This window comes from Sorex fumeus, unplaced genomic scaffold (assembly GCF_029834395.1).
Source record: "Sorex fumeus unplaced genomic scaffold, SorFum_2.1 ptg000063l, whole genome shotgun sequence".
Classification (NCBI taxonomy): Eukaryota; Metazoa; Chordata; class Mammalia; order Eulipotyphla; family Soricidae; genus Sorex; species Sorex fumeus.
The window spans coordinates 7,934-23,418 of record NW_026606120.1 but is presented as its reverse complement, the minus strand read 5'-3'; the positions used below and the strand labels follow the sequence as shown (position 1 = coordinate 23,418).

General features: G+C 46.1%; 1 protein-coding gene across 2 annotated transcripts in view; it reads right to left on the bottom strand.

Moving 5' to 3' along the window:
* Positions 1 to 15,136, bottom strand: part of LOC130035298 (SLA class II histocompatibility antigen, DQ haplotype C beta chain-like) — a 94,619-nt gene extending 79,483 nt beyond the window's left edge. Inside the window, exons 1-6 of one of the 2 annotated variants that reach the window (XM_056126902.1) lie at positions 14,985 to 15,136; positions 12,786 to 13,055; positions 10,221 to 10,502; positions 9,370 to 9,474; positions 8,912 to 8,935; positions 7,037 to 7,364 (exon numbers count right to left, since the gene is read on the bottom strand). In XM_056126902.1, coding sequence (XP_055982877.1) covers positions 7,351 to 7,364; positions 8,912 to 8,935; positions 9,370 to 9,474; positions 10,221 to 10,502; positions 12,786 to 13,055; positions 14,985 to 15,081 — 792 coding nt within the window. In that variant the 5' untranslated portion in view covers positions 15,082 to 15,136 and the 3' untranslated portion in view covers positions 7,037 to 7,350. Of the gene's footprint in view, positions 7,365 to 8,911; positions 8,936 to 9,369; positions 9,475 to 10,220; positions 10,503 to 12,785; positions 13,056 to 14,984 lie in introns of those variants that run through there. The other variant, XM_056126903.1, reaches the window with a different exon arrangement.
* Between the last annotated feature and the right edge of the window lie 349 nt (positions 15,137 to 15,485).

The following is a 15,485-nucleotide window of genomic DNA, read 5'->3' as shown; positions in this document are numbered from 1 at the left end:
TGAGCACCACCAAGAAAGGATCAGGAATCAAAATAATCACTACCATTTGTCCAGCAGGGACACCAAGAAGCAAACTACCCCAATAACTCTCCACTGTCATGAGGTTGTGGCACCTAGGGCTCTCTCTATGTAGCAGATAGACACATTTCAATGAAATTCCACTGAACATAGTAGTTACCCCTTGACCACAATTTACTTTCTGACATTTCCATTACTTAGTCAACCATAGTTCATTAATAATGGAAAATTTCATAAACAATGTATACATTTTATAGATTGATTGAGTGGTTTGGGGTTATGACTGGCATACCCAGGGATTACTCCTGGTTCTGCACGTAGGACTTGGTCCTAGCATCCTCAGGGGACGATCCGGGATGACAGGTATTGAACCTGGGTTGGCCACCTGCAAGAAGTCTGACCATCTCATAGGTGGGCAGCCATGTGATCTTTTGATGTCCCGTGGAATCCAGTCAGTAATGGCTCTAGTCCAGCAGTCATCTCCAAATCTCATTATGTGTCCAGTCCATCTGATTTTCAATGCCTTGGCAAACGAAACAGGGTCCCTGATTCTTGAGTGTTGACAGAGGTTGGAACTCCAAATTCTCTCATCTGAGTGAAGCATAATACTCCAATCATAGCTCTTTCAATTCCTCTTTGGGAGACCCGAATAGTGTTCTCATCCTGTTTTTGTAGGGTCCGAGTCTCTGACGTGTATGTTAATGCAGGAAGAACAGTGGAATCAGAGATGTGCCAGGAGCCAGAGGGTCTTCGTCCTCTTAGCTATTTCTTCGGCGTTCTTGAAGGTGTTCCAAGCTGCTCTCTTCGTCCTGCACAATTCAGGTGCTAGGTCATTCATCATGTTGATTTCTCGACCTAGGTACACATAACTGTTGCATTCGGAGATGTTTGTCCCATTGAGAGCAAGTGGAACATCAGGAATGTGACTGTTTCTCATAAACATTGTCTTCGTGACATTCAGCTGTAGTCCGACCTTCGTCAAGACCCTGAATGATCATTTTGAGGCTTTTCGTGTTCCTAGAACGAGCAGACGCCATTGGGCTACATTATCTCATGACAGGGACGAATGGAGATATTACTGGTGCCCGCTCGAGCAAATCGATGAGTAACGGGATGTCAAGTGATCAAGTGATTCATAGTTGAGTTTTAGACATAGTATACTGTAGTGCTGATCCCACCATCAGTATCAACTTCCCTTCACCAATGTTCCCAAGTTCTCTCCCATATTCACCCTCTTCCGCATTCCCCAGACTGCCGTCTTGACAGGCACCTTTCTAAATTAGGTTGTTAAAGTTTGGGTCTCTTGATTTCAGTGTTGTTGGCTCTGTAGTTTGAATATTTGACTCTATCATTCCTTAGTGACACCTTTGTACTTTAAGGCCCTGACTTGGCCTCCGTTGCTTTTCATCTGTCTCTTCTCTCCCTCCCCTCCATTCTTTCTTTCCTTCTCCTCCTTATACTCAGGGACCAAGGTTGATGTTGGTATTATCCCTTACAAACATTACATTCCTTTGTCCAGTTACTCAAAATACAACATAATAGTGATATCATCCTGTGCTTATTCTTCTATCTGGCTTACTTTGTTTAAAATGATATATTCCAGTTCCGTTCATGTTGCAGTGAACTGCATGGTAGTAACCTAAATTTCTTTTGAGCAGTAAATTTGGCTTTAATTAGTTCCTATTACAAGGTATGCAGGAGTCAAGTTGATTTAAGAAGTGACTGGATAAGAGAAAAAACACATGGAGGGTGCGGGATCCCGGAGGAAAAGAAAAAAGAAAAAACAGGTTCCAAAAAGAGCCGAGAGCACCGGCAAGTTCCAGATGGAGTAGGCGCCGCATCTCGCCTCCCCCAGATGGAACCCTGGTGACCAGAAGCCTCTACAAACACAGCTCGAGTATGCGGGAACGAGGACTTTTTCTCAAAACCAAAATCAATGAGAAGTAAACCACCCAATCTTTCTCCCTGAAAATCAGAGTTAAGTTTGGAGCATGGCCACAGCCCCAGAAACACAAGGACTTAATGCAGAAACCAGCAGCTTAGAGCAGAAAAGTGAACGGACGATGAGTTAACCCAGGCCATCATTTCTGCCCAGAGGGGAAAGGGTGTTGCCCCATTTGCCCTCTCTTCTCTGGAAAGAAGGATGGCGGCCGCATGGGAGCCTTGTGGACAGCAGGTATGAGCCGGGGGTGTGGGGAGCGACTAAAACTTCACGAGAAGGGGGGCATTCCGGTCCGTCCTTCACGCCCTACCGAGGTCAACAGTTGCCCCCCACGAGCGGCTCCCCAGCACGGCCACAGTCCCAGAAGGATGGCGGCCGCATGGGAGCCTTGTGGACAGCAGGTATGAGCTGGGGGTGTGGGGGCGACTAAAACCTCATGGGAAGGGGGGCGTTCCGGTCCGTCCTTCACGCCCTACCGAGGTCACCGGTTGCCCCCCATGAGCGGCTCTCCAGCACGGCCACAGCCCCAGAAGCACAAGGGCTTAATGCAGAACCCAGCAGCTTGGAGCAGAAAAGTGAAAGGACTATGCGTTAATCCAGGCAATCATTTCTGCCCAGAGGGGAAAGGGTGTTGCTCCCTTCCGCCCTCCTCCCTCTGGAAAGAAAGATGGCGGCCACATGGGAGCCTTGTGGACAGCAGGTATGAGCCGGGGGTGTGGGGGCGACTAAAACCTCATGGGAAGGGGGGCGTTCCAGTCCGTCCTTCACGCCCTACCGAGGTCACCAGTCACCCCTCACGAGCGGCTCTCCAGCACGGCCACGGCCCCAGAAGCACAAGGACTTAATGCAGAACCCAGCAGCTTGGAGCAGAAAAGTGAACGGACTATGCGTTGATCCAGCCCATCAAGTCTGCCGGAGGGGAAAGGGTGTTGCCCCATTCGCCCTCTCCTCTCTGGAAAGAAAGATGGCGGCCACATGGGAGCCTTGTGGACAGCAGGTATGAGCCGGGAGTGTGGGGGCGACTAAAACCTCATGGGAAGGGGGGCGTTCCGGTCCGTCCTTCACGCCCTACCGAGGTCACCAGTTGCCCCCCACGAGCGGCTCTCCAGCACGGCCACAGCCCCAGAAGCACAAGGGCTTAATGCAGAACCCAGAAGCTTGGAGCAGAAAAGTGAACGGACTATGCATTGATCCAGGCCATCAAGTCTGCCGGAGGGGAAAGGGTGTTGCCCCATTCGCCCTCTCCTCTCTGGAAAGAAAGATGGCGGCCACATGGGAGCCTTGTGGACAGCAGGTATGAGCCGGGAGTGTGGGGGCGACTAAAACCTCATGGGAAGGGGGGCGTTTCGCGCTGCCCTTCACGCCCTACCGAGGCCACCGGTTGCCCCCCGCGAGCGGCTCTCCAGCACGGCCAGGACTCCAGAACACAGAAACCAATTTCTTAACTATCTGACTTTCAGTAGAAATACTTCCAGGGTCAATAGGTAAAAGAGCAGAAATCCAAAACCAACATTTAATTCTTGAACCCAGCCGTAGAAAGCAAATCACTTCACAATGCTTTTTCAGCATGTCTGATTTGGGGGGGGGGTAAACTCTAAATAATAGTGGTGAATCTTTTATTGAAACAATGAATCTAATCAAAGCAGATAGAGTGTTAACTAGAATTCATCTGCCTCACAGGGACTGGGAGGGGTGGGGGGTGGGGTTTTATTGGAGTTCTTCATGGTAAAAAATAAGTATTGGTAAAGGGAAATGTGTTTGATATTTACATGACTGAGACATAAACCTGAAAGCTTTGTAACCTTTCCCACAGTGATTCAATAAATAAATTAAAAAAAAAAAAAAAAAAAAAAGAAGTGACTGGATCTAAACATAGTAGAGCCCTTCTCCCAGAAGGGTGTATTCTAGGGCCCCCATGGAAGCCTGAAACTCTTCATAGTACTGAACCCTACTTCTTTTCCCCCAGAACATACTTATGATAAAACTTAATTTGTAAATATATACAGTAAAAGATTAAGAACGACAACTAATAATACAATTGAACAATTAAATTATTACACTGTAATAGAACTATATGACTGTGATCTCTCTCCCCAAAGGTATATGAGGATTAGAGAATGTAGTGAGGCCAGCTCTTCTAGATTCCTTTGAATTTTTCAGTCTATATCACAATCACAATCACAACCATCCTGTTATTCGTCGATTGCCTCGAGCAGGCCCCAGTAACGTCTCCTTCGTCCTAGCCCTGAGATTTTTTTTTTAAAAAGTGCCATATTCAAGGCTCTTTCAGAGTTAGGAGAATGAGACCCTTCATTGTTTCTGGTATTTGGCATATTGGGTATGCCACGGGGAGTTTGCCAGACTCTGCCGTGTGGGCCAGTTACGTTCGGTAGCCTGCCAGTTTGTCCAAAGTAGGAATGAGATAATAAGATGTTGCGCGGCATCTATATATTAGTCTATATATTAGAGGGAAAATCAAGCAGGAAAACATGAACTGAGAGGATGATCCAGAGGATGTTCCGTCTAGAGAATAGTTGTATTAGTTGTTTAATTAAAAATTTAAACATTGTTGATGCTAGAACAGAAGTATAGCTATCTCTCTCTTGGCATTCTTCGCACAATCATGGAGGTGCTGAACCAGTCGATCGTATTCCTCATCAACGTCGTCAACGATGGCATCATCCCATGTTGCCACAATAGTGCCAAAGAGTTCCCAGTTGGTGGTTGTTCTGGGAGTTCTCTTCTTAAACTTTGCATTCCTTTCTCCCCACTCTGTGAAGTAGAATTTTGCCTGAAGCAGACGATGGTCCGATCCCATTTGGAATTTTGGGACAACAGTGACATGGGTCAGGCAAAAACCGTCAATTGAATGTGATGTGGTCAATTTAGTTGTAGAAAGGTCCACCAAGAGACTCCCATTGTGAGTTACTATGGATGGTTTTGGTCGACATGATGAACTCGGACAGCCTCTCACCCTATTTGTTCCATTCTAGGCCATGAGTCCCGATGTGGAGTTCTTCGGCTGATCTTCTCGGTCCTACCTTGGCATTAAAATCAACAACAATGATCTTATAGAAGGTGTGGTCTTCTTTATAGAACTTCTCCAGCTCCATGTAGAACTTCTCAAGTTCTCCTTCATCATAATTGGATGTTGGTGCGTAGACAAAAAGATAGAAACTGCCGGCAGTGAGCCACATTATTCAAGTGTAATCGTCCAATTTGGGTTGTTAGGCATTTGAATGAATCAATGTTTATGGCCAAGTTCGTATTGACAAGGACACCGACACCACTGACGCCTTTTTGTCGCATGTTGCGAGGAAGAGTTCTTCCCCAGTGTCGAAAATGGCGTGATGTGATTGATACCTTCTTATCTCAGTCAGACCAATGATGTCGTACTTGATCTTTCACGCTTGCACCATCAGGTCCTCGATGGATGCATCCGATGCCAGTGTACATGCATTGAAAGTACAGACTCATTTTTGTCCTTCTTTGTTGTAGCAGCCTAGGTCGGCCCTGAGATTTTATCAGCCTCTCCTTCCTCATCCTTCTTAACGCTACCATATTGGTGGCTCTTTCAGGGTCAGGGGAATGAGACCCATTGTATTTACTGGTTGTGGCATATCGAATACACCACAAATAGCTTGCCAGGCTCTGCTGTGTGGGCAGAACATTCTCGGTAGCTTGCTAGGCTCTCCGAAAGGGATAAAGGCTATTAGGGCATCCTCTAATCATCCTTGTAGGTGTTCCCATGGTTCAAACCATATAGCAACACAATCAAACATGGTGCGGTAATCTTGTATTAAGTGTTTTAGCGGTCTGGAAAGCATCCTAGAGTGTGTCAGCGGCCAGGAGTGGAGGCAGAGGAGGTAATGGAGGTCTGCTAGGCTGCTGGGAGCAGGCAGAAGGTCTCTGTTTCCGGGTCCGTTGAGCCTGGAGTCTGAGGTCCAGAGTTCCACTTCCCTCGCCCTGTGGGGCCTCACTTGTGCGTGTGTCTCAGCCTGAGTGTCCAGAAAGTGTCCTGGAGTATGTCAGCGGCCAGGTAATGGAGGCAGAGGAGGTAATGGAGGTCTGCCGGGCTGCTGGCATGAATAACTATGAATAACTTTTTAAATAATAGTGCTTTAATTTTTAAACTTTTTAAAAAAAATTAAACCATAACAAAAGTTTCTGTGACTGCTGTTTGTAATTAAAATATTATTATAATTTATTGTATATTATTTTATAATATTTAAAATAACCAAACCAAAAATTGAACTTCTATGGTTTGAAACAAAAAAGTAGCATGATTACCCTTGTTGTACTTTCTCAAAAAGTCAAAATTGAGGGGGCCAGAGCAATAGTACAATGGGGAGGGCATTTGCCTTGCATGTGGCCGACCCGGGTTCAATCCATGGCATCCCATATTGTCCCCCAAGCACCACCAGGAGTGACTCCTGAGTGCATAGCCAGGAGTAACCCCTGAGCATAGCCACTTGTGACCCAAAAAGCCGCCCTAAACAAAACAAAACAAACAAAAAGAAAACAAAAAAAGGAAGATTCTTGATATATAAACCTCTTGCAGAGACCCAGTGAAAAAGAAGGGAAAAAAAGTGAAAATTGAGTCCAATCAATGTGACTTGCCAGAAAATACTTGATTTTTTAAGATTTAGGCACTGTGTTTTTTGCTTTATTTGTGAGAATTTTCAGTGCTCAGAGAGTCATTGCTGTACTGATGATAGAACCAGGACCAGGTACGTGCAACAAGTGCCTTAACCCCCATACTATCGCCCCACTCTGATAAACCAGGATATATTCCAGTCATCTATTACAAGGGACCATTAAGTTTGTTCCCAAATAATTCCCTCTGCTTACTTACAACACAAAAGTGAAAGAGAAATCAATATACCCTAAGGCCACCATACTAAATATCAATACTGAAGAATAGTGGGAAATGTGCCTCCATGTCAGGAGGGCACCCCAAATGTTTCTAGGAACACATCCTCCTCCTAACCCAAGTTGATTGGATCATTTCAAATATCTTCCTTTCATCCTGTAAGTTTCCCATCTCTTCTCATTCAATATGACTCAAGATACAAATAAACTCAAAATCATGTTTAATTATGATAAAAGCTCTGTGGTCAGACAAATGCTCTTGAACAGTCTTAAGGGGTGGGAAAGAAAAGAAATATAAAGACCTCTGAGGACTTGAGTAGAAGCTTCTGGCAGCAGCACACAAAGGCCCTAGGATGCAGAACATTGCATCACAATCGGTTCCTCAAAGTGGGGGTCAGTGTTGGAATCATTATAGGCCTCTCAGAAAGCCATACAGACAGCTAGGACTGACACGAGAACTCTGGGAAAGAACAGGTATTACAGAACAAAGTCAATCCCCATCAAAGTATCCTCAGGAATCAGTGAAGAAGGCCTGTAGAAAAGAAAGAATGATCAGCTCAGGGCATCTCAAAAACATGCCTTTTCCCTTCTTCTTAGGATCCCTGCAACATCACTTGGAGAAATCTAAGTTCTTCCCCTTATGTCTGGTAGGTGAGTCAGTGCCAGATTGGAGGTGTGAGGGGATGATATCTGTTGGATATTAATCCTAAGTGTTCTAGGCTTTAGCAGTGAATTGCCCCCTTTTCCTCCTCCCAGACAAACTTACATTGCCCTTAAAAGCACCCCTAACCGCCTGAGTTTTTAACTTTTCCTTTGTGCTTTACCTCTCTTTGTCACAATTCCCCGAGTCAGTCTTAGTTATTTATAAACCAAAACTTCTGGTGATTCTGGAGCGTGTACTTGAAGTATAGAACTTATTTTTCAATTTCCACTATAAGCCTTTTCATATTTTACCATAGAGCAATGTTCTTTGCTTAAATACAGAAAGCCCGTTTATGCTCTGCTTCTAATATTTGGGAGTTGATTGACTCTAAAGTATACCTACTCCTGGGCATTCATCACGATTACTTGACTGAGGCTCTGGTTGCCATAGTTCCTAACACCCCACAAAGGGAGGTCCCACCATGGAACTGCGATTGACCCAGGGCAAGAGGCAAAGTGACCCTGGCATAGAAATGGGACAGTTACATAAAAGCACGATTTTGATATAAGCTGTTATGATTAAGATAAAGAACCTCCATAGGGAAGGACAAGCTGAACTGGCCTAAGAACTTAGTCTGGGATTTACTGTAAATGCCTTGCTTACTCTTGGAGCCCAGAGAACTAAATTTTGGAACCTATATCTCGTACTATGTTTATCCAAATAACTGCAAGTATTAACAGGAAGTAAACTTAATTGTTTAACATGTACAACTAAAGGGAAAAAGAAAAGCAAAATAGATGTCCCTGGGAGATAGAGCATTTCTTTGAGTTAATCCCCCAAGAGAATTGCCTCCCTTGAAATGCTTTACCTCTGTAAATGATCAATCATACCTACATGCAGTCCTATAACTTTAACACCTTCAGATGTTCTGTAAGTATGCTAACAGCTCTGCATTAAATGGCTCATTTGGACCATCTACCCATAAGTCCCTCATCTCTTTGTCACACACCATCCTACACTTTTTGAACTCACAATATACTTCCCGCTGATACAAAGATTCCTATATTTAGTAAATCTAATAATTCACCTTCTTTGAAGTACTAGTAGCCTAAGTGACATACAGATGTACATGGGCAGTAATCACCAGTACATGGCACAGTGGACCTCATCTTGATATGTAACATCCAAGATGTGCCTCTAGCCCTAGTTTCACAGAAATATAAAATCAAAGCCATGGATGAATTCCTGGGAACAATCTCGAGAGCTTCCTATTGAAACCGAGGATATTTATCTCCTAACTCTTGTTATCACAGTATAGAAGATAGGTGGTAAATTGAGATCTCTTTGTGCAGCTTAACCCACCTCACACTTTCCCCTTTATTAACTCTTCTTACCCCACAATCAATCCACTCAATGAATTAAAGCAGAAATGTTACCTGCTGGTGGAGACCCAGGAGATCCTACAAAAATAGTTATACAAAAAGAGTTATAAGGCCTCATTACTCAAATAGTCCCTCTCCATCATAAGGGGAAATAAGTTATACAGCTTTACTGGAAACTTATTACCTCCTTGCCCATTGGACACAGGTCTTAACTAAAGATGCTCCACAAAGAATAGAACAATCACTAAAAGGGAAGCAAGCCAATGCTCTACCCTAATGGAAGAAGTTTGCAGAAAAGAGTCATTAAGATAATGATCAATAGGAAAGAACCCCTAGACACACTCATTACTTGTGGTCAGGATACATTTGCCACTAACATGGATTTCAATGTGTCCTCCTAGGTTGTTCTGCTTCCTCTTTTCAGGATCAGAAGGTAATGAGAGAAACAAAGTTCTCCCTGAGCAGAGGGCCTTAAGTATAGCTTTCCATCTCTGTTCCCCAGAATAACTTACCCTTCTGGCTCCGGTGTCGGAAGAAGAATCCCAGCCCAAGGAAGATCAGTCCCAGCACAAAACCCCCAATGCCAGTCAGCATCATGTTCGTTGCAGAATGCACTCCTGCAAAATGTGAGTGTTAGCATTTGTTCAAACATACTACAATGTCCCTTTGGAAGGCCTAAAACCTAGTCTGAGATATAGGATGAAAAAGAACTAGGAAATCTAACATTCCATTCCAACCAATCCTAGGGAGGCAAGTACCTGCCATAAGACCCTTGGACACCATGGGAAGATAAGAAAGAGAATAAGGGATCCCTGCTCTTCAGTGGACCTAAGGAACAAGGAAAGGAGGCCTTAAGGAAGGGAGGGGAGGAAGCAGGGAAGGAGAAAAGAGGAAGGGGAAAGCAGCAAGAGATGGGGAAGGAGAGGTGATGAAGGGAGAGGGAAGAGTAAGAGTACAGGAGATGAGGGGAGTAGTGGTAAGGAAGGAAAGGTAGGAAGAGAGGGGTAAAGAAGGAGATGGAAAGGTGAGGGGGAAAGGTAGGAGAAGGGAGAGGAGGGGAAGAGAAGAGCAGAGTAGGGAAAATAAAATAAAATCTTTGTAGTCACATAGATGGGAGGAAAAAAACTTGTTAGGACTGGTTTCTGGAACCAAGGAGTGTAGAATGATCCCTAGTATCTGCAAAGACAGTGAGATCAGGATTCCTTGTGATGTCCTGCCTTGGTTAGACTTGATTAGAAATGCTCTAGACTGTGATTCCCTGCTCAGCAGTTACTGACAAAAAAGGTGGTTTGGGATAGGCCCAAAGGAGCTCTACCCATTGACTTAAGGGGCCCATAATGACAGGAAACAAACTGTCTCTTACGCCACTCCACTGTGATGGGGGTCTGGAGGCTGGGGTGCTCCACTTGGCAAATGTAAATGTCTCCATGCTGGGGGATCATTTCCAACATCACTGTGATCTGGAAGGTCCAGTCCCCATTCCTAAAAAGGGGAGTGGACACGACACCAGCCGTCTCTTCCTGGCCATTCCGGAACCACTGCACTTTGACCTGGCCTGGATAGAAGCCTGTCACCGAGCAAACCAGCAGGTTGTGATGGTTTAGAGCCTCTGTCTTAGATGGGAAGACGGTCACCTTTGGTTCCACTGAGGGGAGTAACAGAAGGTAAAAGACAGTGAGATCTGAGAACACAGAGCAAGTCCCCATCCCCTGAAGTCAGTTTTTTTTTTTTGGTTTTGTTTGTTTTTTTGTTTTGGTTTTTTTTTTGGTGCCAGGCACAAAGATCCCATGATTGCAAATAAGGGTTAGAATACAAGATGCTTTATTCATTAGCTTGAATAAATGAATTCATCAGTTTACCTTCCATTCTCAAGAAATAATACTAATAAACATATGGGAGCTAATCTCTTAATATTGACAAGCACTTTAAAATTATGTAATGCGAGGGCCAGAGTCATAGAACAGCAGGTAGGGCATTTGCCTTATATACAGCTGACCCGGCTGGAGGGATAGCACAGCGGTAGGGCGTTTGCCTTGCACGCAGCCAACATGGCTGACCCGAGTTTGATTCCTCCGCCCCTCTCGGAGATCCCAGCAAGCTACCGAGAGTATCTCGCCCGCACAGCAGAGCCTGGCAAGCTACCCGTGATGTATTCAATATGCTAAACACAGTAACAACAAAGTCTCCAATGGAGACGTTACTGGGCCCGCTCGAGCAAATCGATGAACAATGGGAGGACAGTGACAGTGACAGCTGACCCAGGTTAGGTTCTCCAACACCTCATGTAGTTCTCCAAGACTGTCAGAGTTAACCCTGAGTGCAGAGTCAGGAGTAAGCCCTGAGCACTGTTGGGTGTGGCTGAAAAACAAAACAAAACAAAATTATAAAACATGGGAATGCCCTGCCATAGAGGCAGGGTGGGATGGGGTGGGGGGTGAGGGGGTTGGGAGGGATACTGGGATCATTGGTAGTGGTGAATTGGCACTGGTGGAGAGATGGGTACTCGATCATTGTATAACCGAAACCCAAGCACAAAAATTTGTTGTAAGTTTACAACTGTACCTCAAAAAATAAATAAATAAAATAAAATAAAACCAAAAAAATGGGGCTGGAGCGATAGCCGGTAGGGCTTTTGCCTTGCACGCAACGAACCCAGGTTTGATTCCCAGTATCCCATATGTTCCCCCGAGCACCACCAGGACTAATTCCTGAGTGCAAAGTCAGGAGGAACCCCTGTGCATCATCAGTATGGCCCAAAAAGAAAAAAAATTATAAAAAACATTTTATGGTAGATCACTATGCTAGATCATTATTTATATTTTTATTTAAAATCATAAAACTGGATCAGAGAAACAGTACAAGAAGGAATATGCTTTACTTGCATGTGACTGACCCCAATTCAATCCCTGGAATCACATACAGTCCTCTGAGCACCACCAGGAGTGATCACAGAGCACAGAGCCAAGAATAAGCCCTGAGCACTGCAGGAATGGGCCATGTCCAAAAAAAAAAGAAAAAAAAGAAAGAAAAAACAATAAAATTAGACTTCTTACCCTCCCCCACACTTCTTAAAACTATCAGAATCAGCTCTAGCTACTTCAGACAAACCAGTGACACCACTTTCAGTCAGTTCCCCTGCTCCTCACAGCAGAGAAAATTCTGCAGATTTGACTCTCTCCTGCTACTACTGGACCATCAACACTCGTCATGTTCCCTTGAACAGTAGCACTGTAGCACTGTCCTCCCGTTGTTCATCGATTTGCTCAAGCGGGCACCAGTAACATCTCACAACAAATTGTGAGACTTGTTGTTACTGTGTTTGGCATATCGAATACTCTCGGTAGCTTGCCGGGCTCTCCGAGAGGGGCGGAGGAATCGAACTCGGGTCAGACATGTTGGCTGCGTGCAAGGCAAACGCCCTACCGCTGTGCTATAACGTAAATAATTTAGACACGTTTCTTTGTCCCACAAAGCATAACAATAGTGACCATCATGATCATCCTTTCTCTATAGCAATGTTTTTCAGCAGTCTCCATAACCTTCAGTCTGTCATGCTAACAAACCTGTAGCCCAAGACCACTTCTTACACGCTGTCCTCAGCCAGGCGGGGCTGGAGTGGCAGGGGCACCCCAAGGAGCGCGCGCCCTGCAGGCACCAGACGACGCTGGGCAGAGGAGAAGGGCCCGGAGCAAACTCCCCGAGCGGAACCGGCCCTTAGTGCCCAGGCAACCGACCCCGCGGGACCAGGAGGGCTGCCCGCGCGCCCCGCCGCCGCCCGGGGACACGCTCACGGCCCGGCGCGTCCCCCCGCCCCCGGCCCCGGGTCCCGGGTCCCTCCCGCCGCCCGTCCCGCCGGCTCGGTCCTCAGGGACGCGGCCAGTCCCGGGAGCGACACCCGGGCTGTTGCGCGTCCTCCGCGGGCGCTCACCAATCCGCGCAAGGGTGACTCGTTCCTCGAACTCGTAGTTGTGTTTGCACACCGTGTCCACCTCGGCCCGAGTCTGCTCCACGATATCCTTCTGTGAGTTCCAGGACTCGGCGTCCGGCCGCCCCAGCGGGGTCACCGCCTCGTACACCCCCACGTCGCTGTCGAAGTGCACGAACTCCTCCTGGTTGTAGATGTATCTGGCCAGGAACCTCACCCGCTGCGTCCCGTTGGTGAAGTAGCACTGGCCCTTAAACTGGTACACGAAATCCTCTGCGGGAATCACCGCGCGTCGGGCCGCGGCCCGGAGGGGCGTTAGGGTCGACATGCGGCGGCGTCAGAGTAACCTGAAATCCAGCCGCCCCCGCCGCCACCCTCACCCCGACTCCGCGGCTCCCGGCCCTCCCCATCCGGCGCCTCTCTGGGCCCCTGGGCTGCCCCTTCCCGGGGCCACCTGCCCCTCAGATCGCGAGCGAAGGGAGGAAAGGCCGTGTCTGAGGCGACAATGCGAGCGGGGTGAGGGGATGGCGCGGTGAGCGCATTACAGGTCGTGCGACGTCTCACTTTTCATAGAATTGCTGGGAACCGTAGCGATTAATACGTATCTAAGAGTTGAAGAGAACCACCAGAAAGGTCTAGAATTACCCTAGCCCACTGCCTGACCAGTATATTCATTCTCTTGTCACAGTAGAAATAAATGCCCTCTTTCCTTCCTGTACCTGCAGTTGCTGACTGCACCCAAAACGCTTTAGAAGTTTTCTTACTACTACGCTTAAGGATGACTTCCGGAGACCTAAATGGAACATCGTACTCGTGGCAAGCACACAAGCTTTTGAATTACAGAAACTCGTTTCTGTTTAAATGTTGCTAATTATCAGCTTGGCAGGCTACTTAACAGAGTATCTGTAGCAGAAGTCTAATTATGAAAAAAGAAAGTTAATCATCCCAATTAGAAAGATTGAGAGAATTTACATAAAAGTTCTAACCCTGTGTCTAAAATGGACTGATTTCTCAATGTGCCTTATTTCCCTTCTTTACATTCTCTTTTCTCCTAAATTAAATCCAGCATCAATTCTTCTCAAAATCCCAGTCAAGTTGAGAAGGGAAGCCTGACTCTCAGGGAAGGGGAATCTAGTTCCTGTTCTCCTTTTGGGGAAGCCTGGTTCTTGTCCCCTTTGTGCTCATTACCACAATCAGGGGAAGCCTCACCCCAGTCCTGTTTTTTACCAAATCTTAAATATTGTCTTACCCTGACTTTGCACAAGATATTACTCACTTGGCGATGTGTAACCCTGACTCTCCAGCTACCAGGAGAGCCTTATCTAGTGTAACCAAAGCTTCAAACAGTTGCTTAGGTTTTGCCATAGGCTCTGCTGGGCAGACAAGCACCTGTGCTAAATAAACTCGGATTTTCTTGTTCCTCTAAGTGTGTGTCTTTGCCTCTTCCCTTTGCAGGGCTTTTCTTCAAAATTTCTGGAACATTGACTGGGAAGACAGTAACCAGGCCGGCATATATGAGTCAAACTTCAAATTAAGATGCCCCCTCCATGGTCTCTGCATCAACCTCACTCAAATCAAAAGTTTACTCAAATCCCCCACATAGTCAAGAATGTGAAATCCTTTTCCTCAAACACCTAAACTCTAAGGAGTTCTGTAAGCCATATTGGAAGACCCCCCAAATAAAAAAAAATCCTGTTGAGTCTTCTCTAGGGACATTCTTGTTTTCAGACATAACCCCAGGTTCACTTTGCTCTGGCACTGGAAGTAGTAAACACACACACACACACACACACACACGCACGCACACACACACACGCATGCACGCACACGCACGCACGCACACACCTCTCTCTCTGCCTCTGTGTCTCTATATCTGTCTCTGTCTCTCACTCTGTCTCTCTCTATCTTTGTCTCTCTGTGTCTCTCTCTGTGTCTCTGTCTCTGTCTTTCTCTGTCTCTGTCTCTCTGTATCTATCTATCTATCTATCTATCTATCTCTGTCTCCTCCTCTAGTTGTAACGTCCCCAGTGGGATGGGGATTTCTCTCATCTTGTCCTTAGAAGGTGGAAATGAGGATGTGGCATTGCCCTTTCCCAAAGAGAAGGACTCTGTGATGAAAGACTGTTCTTCCAGATCACAGACTCCCCCAGCCCCAACCCTAAGGGTCCCCTGAGTGCTGAGAAGAAGCTGCCCTGTACTTACTTGGAGTGTCTCTGCCCTCAGCCCCCGGGGCTCTCAGCATCACCAGCAGCAAGGTCACAGCTGCTGTCCACAGGCTCCTGGAGCTCCACAGAGCCATCTTCCCGGTCAGAACTTAGAACAGAGGGAGAAATTATGCTGTTTAAGATGGCTCACACCTGGTGATTCTGATGAACCCACAGAGACTAAAATACTATGAAAGCTTCCAAGCATGGCAGGATTGGCAACTCCTCGGGAGAGGAACCAATCAGAACTGGAACTGGAGCAGCTCATCTGTCTCCAGGCAGACACTTTTCATTTGTGTTCTCACTTAAATGCCTGGCACCCTGTCTTCTTCAAATTAGACTAGATGGACTTTTGAGGTAGAATTTTTTTGGTCATTGTATAAGATCTGAAGATTAAATGCCATAGGCATTTAAAGAGTCAAAAGATGAAAATGAAAAATGACTCGAGTAATTTATTTGTTTCATTTAAAGTTCATTATTCTTATACTTGGACTTTTTT